The sequence below is a fragment of the Cryptosporidium ubiquitum genome (assembly GCF_001865345.1).
Source record: "Cryptosporidium ubiquitum isolate 39726 chromosome Unknown contig_12, whole genome shotgun sequence".
NCBI lineage: Eukaryota > Apicomplexa > Conoidasida > Eucoccidiorida > Cryptosporidiidae > Cryptosporidium > Cryptosporidium ubiquitum.
In genome coordinates, this window is record NW_021639804.1 from 298,002 (window position 1) to 323,475 (window position 25,474).

At 31.5% G+C, this 25,474-nt stretch overlaps 9 protein-coding genes across 9 annotated transcripts; 8 read left to right on the forward strand and 1 right to left on the reverse strand.

Annotated features, from left to right (window-relative positions):
- Positions 1 to 301: 301 nt before the first annotated feature.
- On the forward strand, positions 302 to 2,425 carry cubi_01950 (little finger domain-containing protein; the record flags this gene model as incomplete). The annotated part of the gene is made up of 1 exon (XM_029018962.1): positions 302 to 2,425. The coding sequence occupies one exon, from the start codon at positions 302 to 304 to the stop codon at positions 2,423 to 2,425; it is 2,124 nt and encodes a 707-aa protein (XP_028876436.1).
- Positions 2,426 to 3,210: 785 nt separating this feature from the next.
- Positions 3,211 to 3,633, forward strand: cubi_01951 (uncharacterized protein; the record flags this gene model as incomplete). The annotated part of the gene is made up of 1 exon (XM_029018963.1): positions 3,211 to 3,633. The coding sequence occupies one exon, from the start codon at positions 3,211 to 3,213 to the stop codon at positions 3,631 to 3,633; it is 423 nt and encodes a 140-aa protein (XP_028876437.1).
- A 442-nt stretch (positions 3,634 to 4,075) lies between these two features.
- Positions 4,076 to 7,906, forward strand: cubi_01952 (uncharacterized protein; the record flags this gene model as incomplete). Its single annotated transcript, XM_029018964.1, has 1 exon — positions 4,076 to 7,906. The coding sequence occupies one exon, from the start codon at positions 4,076 to 4,078 to the stop codon at positions 7,904 to 7,906; it is 3,831 nt and encodes a 1,276-aa protein (XP_028876438.1).
- A 378-nt stretch (positions 7,907 to 8,284) lies between these two features.
- cubi_01953 (mannitol dehydrogenase) lies at positions 8,285 to 9,349 on the forward strand (the record flags this gene model as incomplete). The annotated part of the gene is made up of 1 exon (XM_029018965.1): positions 8,285 to 9,349. The coding sequence occupies one exon, from the start codon at positions 8,285 to 8,287 to the stop codon at positions 9,347 to 9,349; it is 1,065 nt and encodes a 354-aa protein (XP_028876439.1).
- Positions 9,350 to 9,967: 618 nt separating this feature from the next.
- Positions 9,968 to 13,750, forward strand: cubi_01954 (uncharacterized protein; the record flags this gene model as incomplete). The annotated part of the gene is made up of 1 exon (XM_029018966.1): positions 9,968 to 13,750. One exon carries the CDS (start codon positions 9,968 to 9,970, stop codon positions 13,748 to 13,750), a length of 3,783 nt encoding a protein of 1,260 aa, XP_028876440.1.
- Positions 13,751 to 14,333: 583 nt separating this feature from the next.
- On the forward strand, positions 14,334 to 16,268 carry cubi_01955 (uncharacterized protein; the record flags this gene model as incomplete). The annotated part of the gene is made up of 1 exon (XM_029018967.1): positions 14,334 to 16,268. The coding sequence occupies one exon, from the start codon at positions 14,334 to 14,336 to the stop codon at positions 16,266 to 16,268; it is 1,935 nt and encodes a 644-aa protein (XP_028876441.1).
- Positions 16,269 to 16,921: 653 nt separating this feature from the next.
- On the forward strand, positions 16,922 to 17,908 carry cubi_01956 (uncharacterized protein; the record flags this gene model as incomplete). Its single annotated transcript, XM_029018968.1, has 1 exon — positions 16,922 to 17,908. The coding sequence occupies one exon, from the start codon at positions 16,922 to 16,924 to the stop codon at positions 17,906 to 17,908; it is 987 nt and encodes a 328-aa protein (XP_028876442.1).
- Positions 17,909 to 18,231: 323 nt separating this feature from the next.
- On the reverse strand, positions 18,232 to 18,951 carry cubi_01957 (uncharacterized protein; the record flags this gene model as incomplete). Its single annotated transcript, XM_029018969.1, has 1 exon — positions 18,232 to 18,951. One exon carries the CDS (start codon positions 18,949 to 18,951, stop codon positions 18,232 to 18,234), a length of 720 nt encoding a protein of 239 aa, XP_028876443.1.
- Positions 18,952 to 19,627: 676 nt separating this feature from the next.
- Positions 19,628 to 25,414, forward strand: cubi_01958 (uncharacterized protein; the record flags this gene model as incomplete). The annotated part of the gene is made up of 1 exon (XM_029018970.1): positions 19,628 to 25,414. The coding sequence occupies one exon, from the start codon at positions 19,628 to 19,630 to the stop codon at positions 25,412 to 25,414; it is 5,787 nt and encodes a 1,928-aa protein (XP_028876444.1).
- Between the last annotated feature and the right edge of the window lie 60 nt (positions 25,415 to 25,474).

Below are 25,474 nucleotides of genomic sequence, written 5' to 3' on the forward strand. Positions count from 1 at the left end.
AGTAATTAAATATTTGAATTTTTAATAGGGATATATTGACATATACATATATCAATAAGCAAAGAAGGCAAGGGAGTGTACAGAGTAACTTTCATTAAAAGTAAGTAGAGCGAGATACTCTGTAGTGTTAAAGAGTACTATAAAGAGCAGCACATCTTTAAGCTTGGTTTGCTTTTCAATAAATATATACATATATTTCTCTAAAATAGTGTGTAATAGAATTAATTGTATTTACAGACACTTAATTTGCTAATTAGCCCAGTAGCTCTAACAAGGATTAATATTGTCATTAGTCCAATATATGAATTCAAAGATGTTTACCACTCCAAGACCACGTCCGCAGTTTGCAAACTCGTCAACACTGGGCCTAGACTTTGACCAGAAGCCAATCTCCTCAATTTCATCATCTACAACCACAACACCTTCAACATCAGCTTCAAAATCCATATCTACACCCAACATAACATCCATTATAGATGGAACTTCCACATTTGTCGCAGATCAAAACTACTTTGATGAGATCTCTAGTATGATTGATAATTCTCATCTAGATACTCCTCAAACATGTAGACTTGGGAGCGCTCCCCATCTTCTTAGAATCCCTAAACAAGGAATTGGAAGTGCGGGATGTGGCTCCATACACAGTGTTGTAAGTCAGACAAACTGTCCTATTGACAACAGCAGTAAGATCCTTTTAGCCAAAGAACAACATTCTGGTGTAAAGGAACATCAGATTAGTGGGGCACATTCAACCGGTACTGTAGGTGGGGCCGCAATGATGAATATTTTTTCCTCTCCAAGGTCATTTGCCTGTACCCTTTCCTCCACTAGGTCAACTTCTGCACCATATACTCCTACTGTTGTAGATGAGTGCTCACCCCCGTGTAGCCTCCCAGCACCACCAGGATCTGACCCTTTTACAATCTCGGGGTTTGGACCTGAATCTAGATCTACCGACCCAATGTCAGGTGACTTTTCAGCCCCACTTCTTAATTACCTCAATGATGGACTCAATTCTAATTCCTGGGGAGGTTTCCTCCCTTACTCAAAGATCACTGACTACTGTTTTGAAAACTCCCCAGATAGCAATATTTTAAACAGCAATAGTAACAGTAATAGTAGTAGTGGTTGTGGTAGTAATAACAATAACAGTGGTAGTAATGTGAACAACAGCAGTAACAATGGAAACATTAACATCAATAGTCATGCTCATAATCACAACAGTAATCATGGAGGTTCTGCCACAACCTCCACGCCTTCCTCAGTCATTGGTGGCAACATCAACACTAGTAAATGGGGTGGAAGTGTTTTATCCAAACCTAACTGTGTTGCTACACCTGGATCTGGGAACAAAACTGCCTCATCCTCCTCTCCGCCTGCCCTATTATTATCACCGTCGTCATTATCATCCAAAGCTAATGAACTTCTGGACTCCATCCTTATGGGAATTATCAAAGAAAATGGGCACGCCGGCAACGTTTTTGAACAAGCATCCCAACTTATCAACTCCACTGCCGTTCTACTTACGACTAGATTTAATAAAGAACTTCCGAGTTTACAACCCCTTTCTAATAATAATCCTGTAGCACCTTCCAATTCACCAAACACCAGCACAGGAGGCGGGAACTGGAGCCCTACTACTCTTGGTGTAGGAGGACCCAACTTCGCTGCACCAACTATGCTGGCTCATCCCGATGAATTCAAGAACCCCTCGTCCTTCCTTAAAATTTACGGAGACCCCCTCTGTGGAAAACAGCCTTCAAACGGGAACCCAAATCCTCCTTCTTTAGGAAATATGGGCGCGCAACCTCACGATTACCCGGCGGGCAATGTTGGGGCGGGCTTTCCTAATGTCAATCCCATGAAAGGACAAAACGGAAATTGGGCATGTTGTAAGTGCAGCAACGTAAACTTCCCGCGTCGTTTTAGATGTTTCAAATGTGGAGAATACCGAGATGAAGTTGGGGATAAGATTGTTGCAGAATATGCTAAACACGTCTATTTACACCACCTCAAGGCTTATAGATCTTTTAACAATGGTAATACTAGTGTGAATAGTGGTTCTGGTAGTAATAGTGGCCCACAGTCAGCCTTGAGTTTGGGTTCTGGTAGAACTGGGGTAAGCATGAGTATTCCCTCAAGCTTTAATGAAAGCCTACAACCAGTATTTATTCAAAGAAGTAACAGTAATAATGGTTTCATTGCCACCACACCACCATCAAATATGAACTATATTGACTCAAATGGAGCTAATAACGGCTCTAAGCAGCAGTGTAACTCCATTTGCGCTGATGGAATAAATAATAATAGTAGTAGCAGCACTTGTTCCACAAGTCCTTCAACCAGTGTCTCCCCAGTGGGTTCAGGTTCAATGGCCTGCCAAACAACTAAGAAATCTTCGAAGATTTTGACAGTAGGCCTGTAGAGAGAGCCTTTAGTCTCCTGGTTTGTACTCTACTCATATTCATGAATTTGTAGAATTATATTTGCCTCCGTCTGTGCAGAAGATTATCTCCTCCTCGCCTCCCAAGCTCTGAAGAAAATAAGGAGAGAGAGATAAAGAGAAAAAGAGAGAGGGAGGATATACAAACATGTTTTGCAAGAAGTATATCATTGCGGAAGGTTTGCTCAATTGTGGCAAATATGATCAATTTTAGCATGAGCGACGTTAATTTGAATCCCAGAATAAGATTTGGCTATTTTTGCATGTGCCAAAATATACCAACAATTAACACGGTTCATTTCATAGTAATGTTAACTGGTTTGAATCTAGCGAAGTTTCTGGATGGTTTCTCCAATCTTTAGTTTCTATGCAGGAGATGTTCTTTATCATCTCTCGGTTTTAGGGTTATTCCTCCCATAATACTTTTTGTGGGTCAATACAAATTGCTTATTCATAGACTCACTCAGGTTTACAATACTCCAATATTTCCCAAAGTATTCCGATTGCCTTCTTCCTTTGAGTCTTTTCTGGGATAAGGAGAAACCCCACCCCCATTCTAGTAGGTATTTAGCGTTCTTTTATTTATGGCTTGTTTAATTTTTTTCTTGTTTCTTCTCGTTGAGGTTTGGGTTAGTTTTTTTTCCTTTATTGACTGTTGGTGCTCTTTTCTGTGTGTTTGAGAGGGGGGAGTTGAGTCCCTCTAATTGCCGCCTATTTATGGAAATTTCGTAGAAAAGCGACTAAAAAGAAAAGTAAACAAATTTAACATGAAACTAAAACTGAAAAAATTACTTCTAATAATCTCCAATGCCCTAATCCCAGGCTTTGGACCTCTTTTTTATGGTATTTCAAATATCTCAATTTTTGGAATCATATCTGGTATTGCAATACTTTCTGCCTTTGCTTTTGTAATGCTAATTTCACTTAATGGAGAATTCTTCTCTTATGAAACATATAATAATATTTCCCTAGCCCTATTTCACAAATTTAATGGACATAAACTAGAAAGAACCCTTTGGACAATATTATTCATCATTCTAATTTTTACCCTTACATTATATGGATTAATTGTATACCTATCCTACAAAATTACGATAAATCTTAATCAAAGCATTGAAGCACATGCTAAACAAAATTCAATCAACAACACCGAATCAAAATGCACCAAATCTTGTCAAACTGATACTTAAGAAACAACAAAAAATACATTAACATAACTATTTAGATAACTATAGTTACCACACAAAAATGACCACCATTGCCGCTCTCTACTGCTTGATTATATTCTCCTCCAATATATTTTCCCGCCTTTACTTGTCAATTTGTTTTGATTTGCCAGCACACATTAGGCCCCTCTCTGAAAATGCATGCAGTTGGGGGGGTGGGCGGCGCCATATTAGTGGAAATGACGAGTGCCGGTACTGGGAATATGTCTGATTGCAAATGTGCATTATGTGGAAAAAATTGAAATTACATTTTAAGTTTTAAAATTTGTAGTAAAATAGAATAAATATTAGCAATTATTTTTTTCCTCTTATTTTGTTTTAAATATTCTTAAGCTTTAAAAGTTTAATTACGAGAACACACAATTAATTAATGAAAATATAATACTAACAAGAAGGGAAGGGGAAGATGCCAATAGAAAAAAAAGAAGTTTTCAAAGCCATATTCAAGTCCAAAGAAAGAAAGCCAATAAAGGAGGAAAAAACAAAACACATAGATAGAAATAAATTTGTCAAGAACAATGTAAGGTACATTGCTCCAAATAATGAAAAGGTTAAAAAAAAAGTTGAAAATATGGAAAGAGACTTGAAGAGGGACAAAAGAAGAACAAAACTGATGAGATTCTTTGACAATAAAGCAATTTCAAGATCAAGTCCCTTGGATAGTCGGCTCGGAACGTATTATGAATTTGAAAATGGATTAAAAATGAGTATTATTACCACAGAAGGAACAGAAGTCAGTAGTATTACTTTGAATTTAGAAATCTCTGCTGAAGATATTAAGCAAGAAAAGATCCCTGGACTTTACCATTTAATGATTCAATTACTATTTTCTGAAAAATTTTTAAAAATAGAATATGATTGGAATCCACTTGAACTTTCCTCTTTTAGAGAATATGTAAAAGATATAGGAGGAAAGATTAATATCCAATATATACCTTCTTGTATTATGATAAGTGTTGGATGCCCTTCAAAACACTATATAAAAATGCTGGAACATTTATTTGATGCAATTTATTTGAAAAATAAAGGGAAACCAAGAAAACTTATTTTAAGGAAAAGCTCAATTGAGCAAGCTATAAAGAATATGAATTTAAATTACTTGGAGTATATCCAAGATGAGTCTTATTTACGCTTTGAAATTTTGAGAGAATATATAAAGAGTAATTCTAAAGTATTCCAAAGAACTACAAACTATAAAACTATTGATTTACTTAAAATGTGGTCAATTGGATCCGAATCCACTGTATTGTCTTTAATTAAAGAAGGGAATTTAGAAGCAGAAATAATGCAAGCTTATAATCGAATAATCAATAACAGAGCTGTAATTGTTGCTTTGCATTCAAACCTTTCAAATGAAAAACTGTTTAAAATTTTAAACGATTATAATATTCCAATTTTACAAGAAAATGAGTTGGCCAAAGTAAGTAACAACAAATTTATAGGAGATAAAATTTTTTTTAAACAATCAAAAAGTAAAAATAAAAATAACCAGAATAATTCTCAATATAATCAATCTGAGCTACCCCCTGTAACAGTAGCAGACCTGAAACCTTCAATTATAGTTAATTCGCCAATTCATAACTCTATGAATAGCCATGGAGAGATTGAAATTCAATGGATTATTCCTGCCTTTTATTCTTCTCTTTCCTCATCAAACTCAAAACCACTAAAAGTTATTTCTTATTTATTAGAATCTGGAAGTTTGGTAAAATTTTTGAATAAAAGAAAATTAATAAAATCGATTAGTAGTGGAGAGGTATATTTTGCAGCTCATTCTTCACAGAAGCTTGGATTTACTATATATTCAGTTATTATTAAACTTTCTGAAAAGCTTGAATCTGATATTGATCCAAAATCACCACTAATTCAATTTATTGTACAATCCATATTTACTTACTTTAATTCACTAATAGAACAAATAGAAGAGAGCCTAATTAAATTGGATATAAAATCATCCAAAAAAGATATTATGGAGAAGAAAGAGATTAATAAGCCATTTCTTGCCATTTGTGATATAATCCAAATTGAAAATTATATTTCAAATTCAAATTACCAAATGAATAGTGAAAGAGATAACTATATTGATTTCTTTGATAGAAATTTTGAAATCACTGAAACTGCCGTACAAAACTTAAAGTCCCATAATCCAAGCGAAATTCTGGTTGGTAATAACCGTTTCTATTCAAAAGTTAAAGTAATTTTAAAATATGTAAAATTCACTTTGGAAAATGCACTAAAACCTTCAAATTTTATTATTTTTATTTCTTCAGAATCTTTTTTTAAGAATGATAATAATGGATATAGATATAATAAACTGAAACTTTCATTCCCTGATTCTCCAAACATTAATTATTTTGAGCTAAAATTTGAGCCAATTTTTCTCAACTTACTTAAAGAACCAGAAACTTTAAAGAAATATGTCATAAAACTAGATCCTTTAAAACAGATTGTATTTAAAAACCATATAGAAGATGAATATAAATTTCCAATCTCTCCACACCCACTTTTAAAGAATTCAGAGTTAACTTTTTTAGATGGTGGATTTGAATGGAATTCATTTTCGAACCAAATCGAAGATGATAACCCAATAAAAGGCACAACCCCTTATATATCAGAACCAACAATCATTTCTCAAGATGAAAATAATAGATTCTTAATGTATTACTCACAAATCAATTATCCTGATAAATCAAATGAAATCATTCAAAGCTCTCTCTCTTCAGCTATTATTAGATGGTACGAGAATATTGACTATTCCCAAATATTAAGAGGCAAAGGTAAAAAAGGTAATTTAGCCAAAAATTCAATACTTGCTTCTTTTATTTCAAGAATAATTTTTACAATATGGGTAACTACAACCTTATCTTTAAACTTTACTTCATATAGAAAAATTGGTGCAACCATTAATTTCCAACCTTGTCATCATTTTGGTACAGCATTATCCACAAACTGTGTGCAATTACAGGTTACATCTCCATCACCCATGTTTCCAGAATACTTGAAGGAAGTTCTTAAATCCATTAGAACTGTTTCAATGCTTAATATATCGCAAGAACTTTCTGAAAAACTTAAAGTTGATGCAATTAAAGAAATCAAGCAGAATATCTTAATGAATAGTGCAACAAATTCATGTACGGATAAAATCAAGCAACTATTTCTTCCAGAAATATTTAGTTATAAAGAAGTACTTTCTGAATTGAAAATGCTGGAAAGTGATGAAATAATGATTCTTCTTGACAAAAAACTTGACATTAAAAACCCCTTGATAAGTGTTATTGGATTAATCACACATATTGATGAGCCAAATGTTAGTATTGATATAATCAAGGAGTCACTTATTTCCAATGTGTGTTTTAATGATTTCAACTACCTCTCGAATATGCTTTATTCAAAAAATGTCCCTAAAAAAATGAAATACCCACATCCTTTACTTGAAGAAATTAACTCCTCAAAAACAAGATTACTATTTTATACTGAAACCAAAAACCGAGAGGATCAAAATGGTAATAATGAAAACTTTGAAATGTTGATCTCCACTCTTTGGATATCTGTTTCTAAAAACGATATCCAAAATAAATCAATGTTAATTCTTCTTGTTCGTGTAATCCAATTCACTTTTAAAAATATTTATCTTCCAACTTCACTTTTGGTAGATAAAGCTCAGAGAAAAAATATTAATTTACTTGTGATCCCCTCTCCCTTCCTTAATAAACTTGGGCTTCAACTAATTATTGAAGTTATGAATAATAAAGTTTTTTCCAGTAGTGACATTACAACCTCAATGCTACTTTTGGATTTCCTTTCATTTATTGAAAGCTCCAAATTTACCGAACCTGACGATAATCCAGATTATAATCCCAAAGATAAATCCAACTTACTCCATCACTCTTTGAATCTCAATTTTAAACAAATAAAAACAGAGGTTATCCTCCAACTTCTTCTTTCTCAAACTCAAATAGTGGCTCAATCTTCTTACTTATTTAGCAGAATTGTCGAATTTTTGGGATCAGAAACCTTATCTTTTTCAAAACCCACAAGTTCTAGTAAAATTACCAATGAAAAAGAACGAATCAATGGAATAATCAGAAATACAAGTTTAACTTCTGCCATTTCTTTTCTCAAATCCATTGTTTCGAATAATTCAATGATTTTAGTCGAATCAAACTCTCAAAATAACAATTCAAATAATCCGTTGAATGAAATTATTCTGAAATACGGCTTCGAACTTGCTAACTAATTACCAAATGCTTAAGTTTAAGTTTCTATAATTTATTTTTTACTTATAAATGAATATGTTTATATTTTCACATTTGTTTAATTCTGTCATTTTTTATTCAATTTATGTGGGAATGATTAATTATAGCAATTGTGAATTTATGTACCGGTATTGTGTGCAACATGCAAATTTATCTGTTTAAAATTGCCTGCATTATGTGGGGAAATGTTTGGCGGGAATGTTGTTTTTAGTTATTATCATTACCGCCAGCAATATTAATATTTGGATTTGAGCTTAGAATAACAGAGACAGAATTCCAGATTTGCTAAATAAATTATTCAACAAATTAAATAAAATAGTTTTAATCGATTTGAATACTTTGACCAGTAAAATTCAGAGATGTCAACTTATGAGTCAAAAGCATATGCAGCTTTAGGACCATCACAAAATTTAGTACCACACAAGTATGAGGTAAAATCATATGGACCAAATGAGGCCAAAATCAAGGTATTATATTGTGGAATTTGTCATAGTGATGTTCACCAAGTGAAAAACGAATGGTTTCCAGGAATATTCCCAATGGTTCCAGGTCATGAAATTATTGGTATTGTCGAAGAAATTGGAGAAAATGTTACAAAATTCAAGGTGGGAGATTGTGTGGGGATCGGTTGTATTGTTGATTCTTGTTTAAGCTGCAATGCTTGTAAAGATGGTTTTGAACAATTTTGTCCAGATCTTTCATACACTTACAATGGCCGCTACAAGAACGGAATGAATACTTACGGAGGATATGGTACCTATGTTACTTGCAATGAGCACTTTTTACTCAAAATTCCAGAGAACTTAGATAAAGCGGCTGCAGCTCCACTACTTTGTGCTGGAGTTACTGTTTATTCTCCAATGATTAGAAATAAAATGAATAGACCAGGATTCAAATTGGCTGTAGTAGGATTAGGAGGTCTAGGTCATATGGCATTAAAGTTTGGAGTAAGCTTTGGGTGTGAAGTTACTGTAATTACTCGTTCAGAAAGCAAAAGAGAATGTGCTATTGCTATGGGAGCTAAAAATTTTATCAGATTTGACGATTTAGAAACACTTGAGAAATTTAATGGTTACTTTGATGGAATTATTGATACTGTTTCCGGAAAAAGGTCCGTAGAGATCTTATTGAAATTACTTTCTTATCATGGAACTATGGCATGTGTTGGAGCCCCCCCAACTGGAGATAAATCAGAGTTTAATTCCTTTTCACTCATATTCGGAGAAAAAACAATTACAGGTGGAAATATTGGAAGTATTGAAACTACTCAGCAAATGCTTAACTACTGTGGAGAGCACAATATCACGTCTAGTATTCAACTTATTAAGTTAAACCAAGTAAACGAAGCCTATGAAAGAATGCTTAGAAGCGATGTTAAGTTTAGATTTGTGATTGATATCGCTAACTCTCAAGATCAAGTTTAAATTTAAATAAAAATCTGTTTAGGGAAATATTGTCTTAAAATTGACTTTAATCCTGTTACTTGTATTTTAGTGTTTAATATTATTTTTTACCATTCCCCCCCTCTTATGCATTTACACTTTTTAACAAGCTATTGTTGTTACCGCCATACGTGTTTTTTATTGTATTAACGGTATACATTTGCATACATGCAAGTCATGTCAGCCTTCTGCAATAATTTCATGTGGACAGATTTTAGAAATGCTATAATAATTTAAAAATCATATAGGATGTATCAATTTTGGAATAACATTTTTTTAAAGAAAATTAAAGCGTGTAATATTTCTTTATTAATATAAAACTATTGAAAAAAAACTAATGGTTGCTTTGAATTTAAATAAAATGAAGAGGAAAAAAATTTGTAAATTATAACAATTATAGAAATGATAAATGAGTCTAGTCCCAGACCCATTATAAATGGCTTTTCAACAATAATCGTTGACAAAATTAAAAAATAAAAAAGGGAGGAGGAATAATATCTTGACTAATTTTTCAAAAAATCAAGAACTTGAACAAACTTAAGTAATATAATAGTTTTTTAACAGGAAGAGCTCAATAATAAATTGTTAAAATTGGTAGAAATGAAATTGGCTCTGATTTTGGTTATTAGCGTTGCAATTTGCACAGAAAATGTATTTTCGCAAAATGAAGAATTAATAAAAAAAATTAATGAGATTCAAAGTTCCAACATAACTCAAAGAATTAATGACACCATAAGATTAAATGATACGAGAAGTGATAATTCTACAAATGAAGGAGATAAAGGACTAAGAATAAATCCAATTTCTTGGGATAATGTATTGAAAGGGTTGAGTGACATTTTTAGTGAAGTTAATCTCTTATTTAATAAATTATGGGAATCTATAAGAAGTTACATCAAAGGTAAGGAAGGTACCACAGAGGAAAATAAAATGAATCTTTTCAATCAATCATCAATCAATGCCTCATCAATAGTTGTAAAAAATCTTGAAGATAGACTTTTGTGGTCACTAACTATTCCAGAATTTAAAATTAACCTACCAAGCTTTAACGCGAAAGAGATTTTATTTGGGAATAAAAGTAAGAATACTAGCGATCAACAAGATTTAGAACTAATAAAAATTAATCGCTCGACTTCAGAAGAAGAAATATTATCAGGGGTTTTACTTTCATGTGCATTTTTTGCTTTGTATTTAATATGCTGGATTTTTGCATACGTAAAGGACTTGTCTGATTGGGTTAGCATATTAAAGAGGCCAAATTTAGTATTTTTGCAGCAAATCCCAAATGGTGACTTTAAATTAAAAAATAAAAATGAAGAGAAAATTGTTATGTTTAATGGAGTAAAGTTTCCATATACCAACTTAAATTTTATCCCACCAATCAAAATGAAAGTGGGTTATGTGAGAGTATTAACAATAACAATTCAAACAATATTTTTCCCCTTAACACTAATTCACTTTATAACATCAAAATTTAAGGTTTCACATTTTCACTTTGAATATTTTAATAGTAAATTAAAGAGTTACTATGAGACAATAAAAAATGGCAATAATGTTTTCAACTACTATTATATGACAAACCGTGAACACAAGTCTAAAGCTGGAATAGAAATAACAGAGAAGAAGTTCTCAAAGAGTATTTATGATGAAAATATTATATTATTAAACATTATGAGATTTATCTCTAATAAAGATAATTCTAATAAATTTCCCTCGGCAGAGGATCTAAAGAATTGGTGTAATGAATTTTGGTTTAAGGCAAATAAGATAGAAACTTCACAGTATAAGGAGTTACTTCCAAGAATAGCTTGTCTTATAATTTTAAGAAAGCTTGTCCAAAATGAGCAAATGTCTCATGACTATCTTAGAAGATTGAGAATGCAAATAATTGGAGTTAATAACCAGGCAAATTTTGTTAGGGATTGGATCATTTCTTCACTAGTGAAAAATAATCCAAAATTAAATTTCCCTAATCAATGGACAGAAAGAAGCCCAGCAGGATCTATAAAGATAAATCTTCATGATAATGGAATTTTCACCCTCATAAATGATTATACGAGTAGAGTTGGAATATACTCTGAACCTCAGGTTAAGTTACTGATGGAGCTTACATCAAAACAAGTTCAAAATTTAGAATGTTATTTGTGGTTAATTGATGAGCTTCAAACTGTGTGTATTCATCCAAAAATACTTTGTGAATGTATTAAAGGATTTGACTCTTTGGAATGGATTGGTCCAATAGGTTTTCTACCCTTTGATCATATTAAATCAATATTAGTTAATGACGCCGTTGCTGGGACAGTTACATTCATCTTAGAAGAAAGTAAGGCAAAATCCAAAACTTATAATAATTCTGGAAAAAAAAAAGTTAGTGAAAAAACATCCATCTTGGAAACAATGTTTGATAATTCAGAGATTGAAAAAAATACGAAGAATTCGGCCATAAAGTTTACAGTATTAGACGAAAAAGATGATATTTCAAGCTTAAACCACTTAATTAAAAGTCTAATACCCCAATCAAAACCAAAATACAGTTATGAAAGTGACCTTTCTGATTTTTCTACGGAAGCTTCAAGGTCTTTGGACTTTAATTCAACAATCAACAGCACTTTACCAAGAAGTGTGTTGAACGAAGGGACAAATGACGTATTTTGGGGAGAAAAATTAAATATTAGAACAAAAAATTTGAAGGGAGAGTTTGAGACAGATTTTTACCCAACTTGTTTTTGGGATTTCGATATGCCAGTACCATTTACAGCAACATCTGTATTGATTAATGATGTTTTGACATACTTGTGGATTAATTACGATTCGAGATTACTTTGTGTCCAAAGAAAGAATTCTTCTATTGAAAAAACAGGAGATATCAAATCTAATCAGAGTTTAAAGAACCAATTAAGCCAAATTGATCATTTGAAAGAATCGATAGCTCTTAACAAGGTAAGGAGTTTTGATGATCCTGTGGTAATTGAAAGTATAAACAATACTCCAAATTCTGATTCATGTATTGAAATTTTGAATCTTGAGAATATTATAGGGGAAAAAAACAAAGATAATAATTCTTATAATGATGATATTTTGAACAACAAGGCCAACACAGTTACTAGAGGGCTTATGAATAAAGGAAAATCCACAAGCTTTGATCAGAATAAACAAGAAGAGGTTGAGTCAGAGAATCAAGATATTACCAATAAATGGCTACCATTTGACAAAAACTTGTCTTCGGTTTTTGGAGTTTTGACAGAAAACGAAATCCAAAATCTACACCCTGTATATGCAGTACCTGGAATTTTAGGTGGTTCTTTTTGTACCAGAGGATTCTTTATTGGATCAATTATAAATGTACATGTTGTTGGAGACTTTTTGGAAGATGTTGTTGATGAATATACAATTGGTGTAGAATCTCAATTATTAGTTACATTTGAAGGAGGGTTAACCTTAAGAATTAATACTTTTTCACAAGGAGCAGCAAATTCTCTTAAAAATAGTCTGGAATCAATTATTAATAATTTGGAAGAAAATATTATGTTGCCAATGAGACATAGCTTAAGTAAAGAGGAAATAAAGTCAAATGTTGAAAATAATTCTGTCACAAACTTGCAGGACGCCCTATTTTCTGTTGGAGTGAGTCCTCCTGATTTAATTTCTCGTTGTAATCAGTTGAAAGAGTATGAAAAAGCATCATTTAAGGATTGCTTTATTAAAAGTTTTACCAGGTTTAACCCTTTAATTGGTAGACTTCAGTGGAACCCATCCTCTCCAAGAACATATAGATGGCTTTCATATACTGCAAGTACATCTTTATCCCACTTTTTAATATTCTATCTTCTGAGTTCTATACCAAGAATTAACAAGGTTGAAAATGGGATTTTGGTTGGTTGGATTGCATATTGTATATTAAATATTTCAAAGATGATTTTGGACACAGCTATGGCGTTCTCTTCTGTATTACATATTATGTCAATAAGACAGCAAGCAGCTTATTCATATTTCAGATTATGGATTACTTGGTTAACTTCAAGTTTTTGTCTACTAATCACTATAATTCTATCAGTACTAACTATTTTGCAATCTGCAAAACCTATAAACAACATTGAAACATCTAGTGGATTTATTCTCAATGACATTAACTACTCTATTTCAACATGGATTGCTGGATTTATAGTCACTTTTCTTTCATTATTCCTTCAGCCTCTAACTCTAGCTTTGAGTTATGCCACAATATTAGCACTTTCCAAAAAAACAAATATATTTGATGGATTTGTAGCTTTCTTCAAGACATTCAATGATACTCAAGTAAATAAGGATGGTTGGATGCCAGTTAGACCTGGATGTATTATTAAAAAACAATGCAACCAATTAAATCTAAAAAATCAAGCATAGTACATTAAGGACGTGATAAATGGAACAAATTATAAGGATAAGGATAGTAATGTTTTCATATAACAAGTTTTATTATACAAAAAATAACATAAAAACTGAGAAATTCCTTTAAATTAAAAATAAAGCAAATATTTTTACAATTTCGAGTTATCTTTTGAAATTTATTCCTATCTTAAATTGCTCTGATTAAATACCTTAAGCGGGAATATGGGTATATTTTTACATGTATTAAGAGTTATAGAAATAAAAGAGAGATGTTGGGAATTAAAAAAGAGCGATTAATAAGGGGTATCGAGGAGAATGAGGAGAAAGATATGATAATTTTTTGGATAATATAGAAGGATTTAAACCATTGTTTATATAGTAAATAAATAGTGGACGTTTTTGAAAGGTAGTGAATGAATTTGGGTCAAAATAGTTATCATTAAGTTGGGAGAGATATACAAAGTAAAGAGTTATATAAAGGAGAAGAAATATAGGAATATCAACCAAACTAAGAAAAAATAAAAAAGTGATCGGAAATTTATTAAAGTAAATTAACTTCAGAATGAATTTGGTAATCAATTTATTAAATAAAGGAGAAATGAAAGTAAAGTTATTTTTAGTTTTTTTATTGGTTTTGGTTTTTGTAGAGTTCAGTATAGGAACAGATTTTAGTGCAGATTTGGATTCATACTCAGCAATTACAGCCGATCCAACAAGCAGCACAAAGTTATTGAATTTGGTAGCACAAGAAGCAGTTCCAGCACATGGAGGGAATAGGTTCACTGATATTGGTGATGCTTTGGCAACGAAACATGTTATTGACAAAATCAACTCATATACTCCTCAAAATTTGGAGGTTGCTGAAAGGTATGCAGCTAATATGGTAGCAATAAGTAAGCTTAGAGAAGAAATATACATGGATTCTAAAGAATATCACGAGTCTATTAAACTGCAGTTGGAAGCTATTCCAGAGAGTAAAAAACTTAAAGAAATATTAAAATCTTCTGAGGCAAAGATGAAAAGATCTGAAGAAAAATATTTAGAATCAAAAAAAGCAGCTGAAAGATCTCTTGAAATTTATATGAGATTTATAAGACCAACAACAGAAAATGTTTTGGTTAAAGCAGAAGCAACTGAAGGAAAAGGATTGAAAATAGCTCATGCAGAGTTATCAAATATGGAGTCAATTTCACTACCAGATATGGATACAAGTGGATATGAACCTTTAGATGCAGATGCATCATTATTAAGTATTGCTGAAAGTGTTTTACCTCCAGAAGAAACTAAGGAAAGTTTGATTAATAAGGCTTTGGAAAAGATTTCAGCAACAATTGAGGAAGATTTTTTAAATAATAATAATTCGGATGAAAAAGTTGATAACTCTAATAAGAAGTTGGTTGTTGAACATTTAGCGGTTAGTGATGACGATGAAGACATTGGTGAAGAGGAAGATGATGATCCAAATTTTGATATTAGAGATAAAAAAGTGGTAAATAAGGAAACAAAGGATGTTTCCATTAATAAACCGGATGCATCATCACAAATTGGAAAAAGCGAGGAAATATTCGGAAGCACATTGACGGATTCTAATGATTTAATTAACAGTGATTACGATTCAGAAGATTTGGGAGCAAGCGTGGAAGGAAACAACAAAAATGATAAAGTTTTGGCATCTATTCCATCTTCTATTTCTGCTTCATTTCCTTCAACTGTTGATCCAACTAACAATAATAAGAGAATTATTGTAATCCCTGGAGGAACTACTTTAAGTGGCAAAGTTCCAGAACATTTTCAATATATTTTCAGAAGAAGCTATATATTATCTTATATAGCTTCTATCTTTGTAGAGTCATATGTATTGCCACAATTCTTTACAGAAAATCCTGAAATTAAGTTGTATTCATTCTTTAGAATAAAGAGAACTTTTATATCGCATATATTATTTGGCTTAGCAAGTAAATACAGAATCATTTTCAAGGAATTACAAAAACTACCTTTTGTTTACAAAGATTCAGAATTAAAGGAAAAGATTGAAAAAGTTGTCTTTGATTTATCCACAACAAATCTTCTTCTTCAAAATGCTTTATCTGATTCTCAAGAAAATTACAGGAATGTTGCAAATTTATTGGTTGAATTCCCATTTAATGTAAGAGAAACCTTTTCAAAATTTTCTGCTGCTATTCGAGTAAATTATCCAAATACTGATTATTCATTTATAATGAATCAATCAGTCTATTCTGCTCCCAGAGCACTCTTTCCAGAACTTTCTTCTTCAGGACTTGAAAGTTTGAAATTTTTTGACAAAGAACTCTCATCAAAGCTTGAAATATTTGATATTAAACAATCTTTAAGTGATTTAAAGGAGTCTCAATCATGGATAAAGGATTATGTCTTAAGGAATGCTGCCTATAGACATTACCAGTTTGAAAAGAACCATAATATTCGTCCATACTTTGATTTCGCTCAGTTTAATATCAATTTAGTACCTCAAGTTGAAGAGATTTTAAAGAAATCATCTTTTAAAAAAAACTAAATAAAATTCTAAGATTCAAATAGAATAGCAACGTAAGATTATTTGAATTGTCAGAATTTTAGATGGGATCAAGATAAAAACAATTTCTTTAGTAAGCATTTATGTATGGAAGAGTGAGGATATTCCACGTAATATATCTTATTAAAGTTAAGTATGTTTAAAGTTATTTTGATGGTTAAATAAATTTCAAACAATAAGGGAAAATTGAGTTACCCAAACCATTATTTTAGACACTAGTATTAATTTAGTGTTCATTTCTCTTTATTGTATTATTTTTAAGTGATGTTACATTAATCATTTTACTTAAAAGTTTTTAGTTTGAATCACCAAATCAAGATGCCAGTTTCTACAAGTTTACTACTTATATTTTGTCTATTTATTTATCTACCTCTACTTCTACCTCTATATCTGTCTCTACTAGTGGTAATGAGAGAAACTTTTTTTTCTGTATTATTTACCCATTCTTACATGTAAATTATTTATAAAAAGTATTTGGCTCTAATTTTTGGCGCTTAAATTCTTTTATAAAAAAAGTTTAATAGAGGCAGAATTACGGGGTAACGTAAGAAAAAACTTTTTGTATAGTAAATTAACTGAAGAATAAGGAACAGGAGTAGGTGTAAGTATTGTTTTTTAATATAAATATTGTGGGAATGAGTTTGTTGGGAAGAAAAGGAGCAAAGTTTCCTCGATATATGGTGGTTTTAGCTTTAATATTGGTAATTCAGTTATTCCAGTGGGTGGCGTGTTCAGACATATCTAAATTTAAAAGTTTACCATCTAAAGACAGGTATGAGTTGCATAGTTCGGTAATAAAGAAGAGAATTTCGTTTCTAGAGTTATACTTAATAAAAAGAGTGGAGGGAGTGGAGCAAACAAAGTCAGAAGCTGACGAAGAAAATGAATGTTTAATAAAATCAAGATACCACAGGTTAGTAGATTTATTGACAGAAGGGATGAGTTTTGATGCGGATTTTGAGAAAAAGATAGCAATGAAATGTTTGAAGAAAAGTTTGACAGAAGCATACAAATTTTATACTAAGTTTTTGGACACCAAAATCATCTATAAGAGAAAATGTTTAAATAGAATTTGTTCCAAGAAACCAGAGCAAGTCTTATTTGATAAATTAGAGGATCTTGCTTTTTCTACTTATTATCTGTTATCTCTTAATGACTTAATAAAGTCGAAAGGAAACTTTATAAGTTATTTAGAGTTTTCTTACGATTTGGAGCATAAAAGCGAAGTTATTTCTATTCTAGACGTTTACGTGAATTTAAATTCTTATGAAGAAGGACTAAAGGTCTGTATGGAATATGATATGTTAAATATATTGATATATCCGAGATTAGACAAAGCACTCGTGTTGAAAGACTATAAAACTTTTTCTTCTATAGTTCGTATTCTGACAATGAACATTGGTAGTTATGTAGACAAATACAAATATTACAGGAGATTTTCTCAGACTTGTGCGAAAAAAGATTATGAAAAAAAAATTAGTTTAATTTCCAAGAAGATTTTATCTTTAATGAAGCTAATTTCCTACGCAGTCCTCACCAAATTCCTAATTCTAGCGGATATTGAGAATATGGAAATGTATGAGCAGTCATACAAGTCTATTGTTGATGATAAGCAGCAATAACTAAAAGTGAATTATAGCTTTATTATTGTTTTTCGCATATTCATAGAAATTGATATATTTTTAAGAATATGTTTGCATCTAGTATGAAAAATGGCGGGTAAAACATGCATTTTAAAAAATTTATATAGTTATTGAGGGATGTGCCGGTAAAGCTATTTTTAGGCGGTAACTCAGGAATTGAAGTTAAGTATTTCTGGGCTAAGTGAAATAATATCAATGCGAAGTTGGTATTTAGTATGCTTATAAGAGTGATAATTATTAAAATAATATTTGTTGAAAGCTGCTCTCAATTTTTTTTTCGTGTCTGTTATTCTGATCTCTCTCTAATCTTGTCTCTTGATTACCTTTTTTGTCAAGTAACAAAGGAGGAGAAGATGTTTGATACTTTCGTGCATGGTGAGGAGCAGCATCTTTCCTGTGTTAACACACTGAAGAGCTTCCACATGGGAGGAATGGGAGGTATTTGGGATGATTCCATCTCTAATATTTGTAATTTCCCTTCTTAAATCTTGATCTTCTTCAGACCAGTCCCAAGATCTTGCCAGGAGCATTTGTACAGTAATATCCTCAATTCTAGCTAAGTCAATTAAGGAGTAATAGTAGAAAGCTCCTTGGTTAGCCAGGAGAAATTTATTAAGCTGATCATTTTCTAGATTTTTGACTTGGACATTTGGAAAGTTTAAAGATACAATTTTCCTTTTGAATTCTGTCAGAAAAAGTAGTATAGCAACTTTCAATGTCTCTGTTGCTTCAAATATACTTAGATCTTTTCCTGACTCATTGTAGAAATCATTCTGTTTTTCCTCGTTAAGATCATCTCTAAGCTGATTCAAAGTTTTCTCGTTGTAGCACCTCCCCAAAAGTTGGTCATCCATGGTTTCTAGGATTATTTCATCTACACCTCCTTCACAGTTATTGAAAGAGATAGAGTGAACTTCCTCAAGGTGTGTCTGAACATCTTTCTTTCTCACTAAAACTACATCAAATTCACAGAGCCGACAGGCAAAGTAATCCTGGGTATTCTCACTCAGTTCTTTTTCCATCTATCTTTCCTTTTCTTTTTTTTTCCTCCTTGCTCTCCTTTCCTTTTCTCTTTATCTCTCTCTTTCTATTCTAGTACTGACCAATCAATTCAAAGTAACCAATACCTTCCAAGTGGGAATAACTGTGTGCAAACTCCTCAACTTTTTTAAATCTCCTAATTCTACCAATTTTTTCTTATATTACCCCTGACTCATTTATTCTCAATAAGTCATTTTGGCGGGAATTACCAAACATGAATTTAAATCGAAAAATGTTTAAAATAAGTGATCATTTCTTACAGCTTTTATTCCACTATGTAAACATTCAAAAAATATTAAATAAAAGTTCCGCTTATAATGCTTCACCTCTTCATCTCTCTAAAACTGCATCATTTTTGGTCTACATTTTTCAACACCTAAATCTTTTTAAAAAGCCAAGGCAATTAATAAATAACTAAAGCAGCGCCAAACACATATTAACGATATCTCAAACATTTTTTGGCGCCTCCTAATTGCCGGTATCTAAATCATGTAATGGCGCCCATAAAAAGGCAGGTATGAATTAATTTTAACTGCAAGAATAAAGGCTATGCAAGAAATTCAAAAAAGGAAATAACAAACAACAAAAACAAAGATTCATTTTGCTGATTTGGTAAGAGTTTTTATTCTATTACTGAGTTGGGAACAATCACTCAAAATGAATTTGTTTCGATCTACTTATCTATTAATTCTCAGGCCAATTATCGCCTTGAGCTTAATTATACAGCTCGCATTTTCACAGTTCATGTCTTTAAATCACAAACCAAAAGAATTGGAGGGGCCCACTATTATTAAAAAAATGCCTAGCAGTGACATTTGTAATCTTAAGGAATTGGACAAAATGTCTTATAATTGTAGCCCTTTAGAGAACTCCAATAATGCAGCTTATTTGGAAATTAGATGTGATTTGATTTCTAAAGAAGACAGCAATTTTCTTCTATTAGGTGATTGTGGTAATCTTACTGATTTAAATGGTGAATTAGTTTCTCTTAACCATTGTAAGAAATTTACCTGTGATGTTGAAGATGATACTTTAGATGATACTTTAAGTTTACTTGTCATAAAAGTATCAGGAAAAGATGAATATTTAAAAGCTATGGAACACTTTAAAAGAGATTTTAGATTTAAAGAATCTATTAGAAAGATGAAATTATCTCCTATTCCTATTCATGTCTTGTACAAGAAAACTAATCTTTTCTTAGATTTATCTAATAGATCCAATACATGGATTTCACCATTTTATAATAAATATATTGCTTATTATATTGGATCTGAAGAACATATTCCAACTTTAGATTGGGGTCTACAAAACTTTGATACCAATTTTCTCAATAATTTTATTCATACAAAAAAAGAGATTGAATCAGAAAGTTATGAAAACACTGTTATTGCAATGTCTGAATCAGTTGTTGCTATTCTTTGGGTCTTATCAACTATTATGGAGATTTACTGGACTAGAGCAATTGATCCGTCTCTAACTAATATGGATGGATTTGACCCTCAAACATCATCTTTTGATACTGGATTAACCTGTAGAGCATATTGCTCTCTAAATTTCTCATCATTCATTTTTAATATGAAGCCTTTTACTGATTTTGCTGCTCATGATAATGTTCAATCTGGTGAAGATACAAAAATTGAGGATTTTTATGTTGAGAATATTAAAGAGATCTTTTTATACTCTAAGATTGACTTAGATGCATTTTACATTGCACACTCCCCCAATGAAATTAATGCTAAAAGCTCTAATATGTCTCAAAACGATTTCTTTAATAAGCCTTTTCCTTGTATGTCTAAGTACAAAAATTATAGAAAACTTAAGAGAACTGCTTTTGATGAATATTCTACTAACAATGTTGATAAAAACATTACTGGTTTATCTGGTCTTAACAAAACTGTTAATGAGGATATACTTGTTCTTGTTAATATCATACACCGTATCTTTTCAAAGTACATTATTGAATTATTCCAAAACACTAAACAGGTTTTGGAACATAGTGAAAGATTTAATTCTTACTTTGAAATATACCAGAAATTATTTTCTTATATAACAAAGATTAAGTCTGAGGTAGATCAAGTCTGTGGTAGGAAAGCTTTCAAAGCATATATTAAAAATTTACAAGGGAAAAGAGCCAACAGCAGTAGTAATAAAAGAAACAGATCTAAAGAACAAAAACATGATGTTTTGGAAGATGAATCAGTTTGCTCATTAAGTTACAGTTTTGAGATTGTTAGAAAACTCGATTATTTGTTCTTTGAAATGATTAAAAGTTACGAAAGTAGTGAACAATTTAAAAGGATTCAATTAAACTCTCCTGAGTATCTTTTAAGATCAACATATTGTTTCTCAAAGATTCTCTTTGAAAATAACTACAAGGATATCCCAAATGAATTAATAATAAAAGCTGTTCTTTTTAATTCAGTTATTAATAAGTATCAAACAAGTACTGAGAAATCTATAAAATCTGAATGCTTTAAAGAGTTGAGATATGGAGATCTTTCTCAACTTGTGGATCTTGAAAGCAATACTCAGATTTGTGAAAGCTATTCTACTTGTATGTTTAATAAGGAGTCTTTGAATATCAGTGTAGACCTTTTTAAAAGGCTTTCAAATATTGACAAAGAAGGAGGTTTTCATGAGAAATCTGGACTAATTAAAGAGATGTGTATATATTCAGACAAGATTTTATCTCTAAATTTAATTAAAAGTAATACAAAAGAATCCAATACTGAGGCAATATTTACAAGCTGTCAGGGGTTCCGTCTTTTACAGCTTTCTCTTAGAACATCACAACTCCAACAAGAAGTTTCTATTTTCAAATTTAGACATACACTTGTGGATAAGAATGGTAATTCTTATTTCATTCCAGATTCTTCCACTGTTAGTTATTTATTAATTAATGATTTTTGTATGGATCCTGAAATCACACCGCTTATTCAGTGTAATTTTGATTGGGAAGCATTTCAGAGTTTAGAGGAGTTAAGAAAATCAGGAAAAGGAGACAAATACAAAAGATCAACTAATTTGATTATATTACATGATGGATATATTATAAACACTCCTTTATACTTTAGAGAAAATACAGACTTTGATTTTGTTTCCCTTTCTAATGGAGTTTTATTTGCTCGTATTTTGGATATGGATAATAAATCTAACTTAAGACTTACTTATTTCAATGGACTTCCATTTCCATATCATAATAATAATGAGGATTTAAAGAGGAAAATTTGCGAAAAGTACCCAAGTAAGTTCACTTATAAACCTGAATCATCTAATCCACAGAAGGTATTGGTATTAAAGCTTAGCTATGCTTCAAGTCCAATTTCATTTATAGTAGATGGTGATTACTATGATAATAAGACTTTGATTAGAAACTCTAGAATTTACAAAGAAAAGTTTTCAGTAATAGACACACCAGGATTATCTATACCTTTGACTCCCTCTATAATTCAAATTGAAAGTACCAGTAGATCAAAGTCAGTATGTAACTCAATATTATTTCCTTACATGATGATCCAAGAGTTTGTGAATCCTATTAATTATGATGGTGAAAAGAATACAGTTTCTTTTCCTATAAACACAATGAGTGATATTATATATCCAACAGATCTTGAAGGTGTAGTAGATAAGATTTTTGAGGTGGAGCCTTTAGCTTTAAATTTTATTGTAACAGGAAGAGGTCATAAATTTCTTAGAATGATTTTAAAGTCAACTTATTATTTAGGGTACCATCTTTTAACAACTTTATTATCTTTTTGGACAGGAGGCACTAAGTTCCATCAACATTGTGATATGCATCATGCAAATATCCTTACAAGATTTCCATCTAGTTGGAATAAATATAGTTGGAGGAAGTATTTAAATAATGTTTTAAAGCATTTAGACCAGAGATATTTTACTATAATAGATGTAGATTATTCTTATGAGAGTGATATGAAGATCACAAACTTGGAAGAGGACATAGAGAGGCTTCCGGATAAGAATCCTTGCCAGCATCCATCAGTAATAGAGAATAATTTTCAGGTATCTAGGAATGACTACGAGAGGATTATGGATCCTTTATGTAGTTTCCATATGTCTCTTCGTAGGTTCTCAGAGGTTATTTCAGATTCATATCCTTCTAAGACGATTTTTTCTGACTTTTCATCAAATTACCAGGACATTATGAAGATTCACAACCATACTATGGATTATTGTGACGAGATGAAGAATATTACTAAGGATCTGAACGACAAGGGAGAAAATGATCTGAGTTCAGGTTTTAGGATAATTCAGAATTTGAGAAAGGTGATTTGGAACTCCATTCTCGCACTTGAGCAATTTGAAGTAAATGATGGCGAGGATTTGGGGCAAAAGGATTTGCTTAGCAGATTTCTCTTCTCTGGATCAGACTTGAACTTAAGCTCGGATTCGAGCTCAGGCTCAGGCTCAGGCTCAGGCTCAGGCTCAGGCTCAGACTCAGGCACAGTCACAGGCACAGGCTCAGGCTCAGGCTCAGGCTTGGACTTGGACTCAGACTTATACTCAGACTCGGGTTCGAGCTCAAGCTCAATCTTAGAATCAGACTCTGCCCTAACATCAGGCCTAGGATCAAGCTCAAGGAATCTAAGGAGAATAGAGATATCAAATAGAGGGAGTATTAGTAGTGAATCAACGCCAGTTTCAACAGAAATGGTATTAAATCTAAAAAAGGAAAAGATTTCTTTACCAAATTTCACTGTAAGGCTGATACCTACAATGCTCCCTTCAATTCCAGAACAAACTCTGAGCTTTTACTGTATTGCAGTCTCTACCAAAAAGCTTTTGGACATACCATCCTTAAGGTTTACTGACTTACTTAACTTCTTACTACAAAGGTCTTCTCTTGAGGGTTATATTAGACAGGTTCATTTTGGTTCAAGCTTCGAAGAATTTGAACCAACAAGGAACAAACTCCAATCTGTTGAACATTTAAAGTTGGAATGTATGAAGAATCCTGAGAATAAAAGTATCATTTTGAGAATGATGCCTTTACTGTATTCTAATCAAGATATGATTTGCCCAAAAAATGTATGTATTTCAGTTAAACATTATGACATTTTTGAGTCAATGGTATCTGTTTTCAGATTCCATTTGAACCATTTAGTTTCTACAGTTTATCACTTGGGAGATTCTTATAAAAGTATTGAAGACCGAATGATAAACATTAAAGTTTGGATAGTGGAAAGGGATCCAATATCAAACAAATCTGAAAAGAAGCTTTTGACATTAAGTTTAGACCAAATCAATTCAATAATCGAACTTTACCATTTTTGTGTTAGAGACAGGTTTTATAGTTCCTTATCCTATGGACAGCTTAAATGTAAAACTATTCCAGAATTTGATAAATATGGTAAAGACTCTAATGGACTTTTAATATTGGAGTTTTCTTCTATATTTAATGAATATTATAGCTACATTATATTTCCCTGGATCTACAACAGTAACTTTTCCGTTTTTGAATCAGAATTTTCCTATAAGGAAATAAATGGTATTTCCGTGATTGGCCTTGTAAATTCTCCAGAAATTTCTAGAGACATAAATAATAAAATCTCAGAATATAATGAGGTATTTATTCATAAAGGAAACACATGTATTTATAATTACAACTCTAGAATAGTTGAATATAAGGCTCCACCAAGTGTTATTAAAAAGGTTTCAGAAACACATGAACACTTATATAGAAGGAGTTTTAATGGATATGACAATATGGAAATGAATAATTTATTAGTATTTTCTTTAAAGGAAAATAAAGTTAGTTTTTATGCTTGGCTAAAGGATATAATAGATAAGATAGAAATTGTTAACGATAAGTATAATAAATCAGAGAAAGTTACTTTCTCTTCTATTCCAAAGTTCCATCAAACAGAGATAATTACTTTAACTGGTATTATAGTTAAAACCTTTAAATCAATTTGGATTCCTAACCCAGAATGTAAACATTATAGTAGATTGAAAACGGTTTGTTTTCCAATGTTTTGTGGGTTATCTAGTAAGAACATAATTTTAAATTTGGACAAAGATAAGAGAGTTAAAGGCATTAAGTTTTTATTTGGCCAAGATATTAAGGTATTGAATGCTTACAACGAAGTTAATAATTTTAACAATGAGGCAGCCGGAATCTCAGTTAGTGACGGTGGGTCTTCTGAGGTTGAATTGGTTAATTTTAATCATACTTTACCAAATAACTGTAATGGCAATTTTGATGAAGCTAATGACATGATCACTGTAGCATCCACTTTGGAGTATTTGACTACAATCATTGTTACGGATGGTTCCTTGGATCCATTAAAACTTTTTTCTTCAAATAGTGGTGATACTTATTACAAATACTTTAAAATGACATTAGAAGAGATCATATGGAATATAGAAAAGTCTTGTGAGTTATTGCAATCTTATTCAGGGTCAAAGAACCAAATTTGTTAGGTGTTTAAGGTTGTGGCAGTCATTTCTTAATTGTGTAGGGCTAATACTATTTATTTTTTA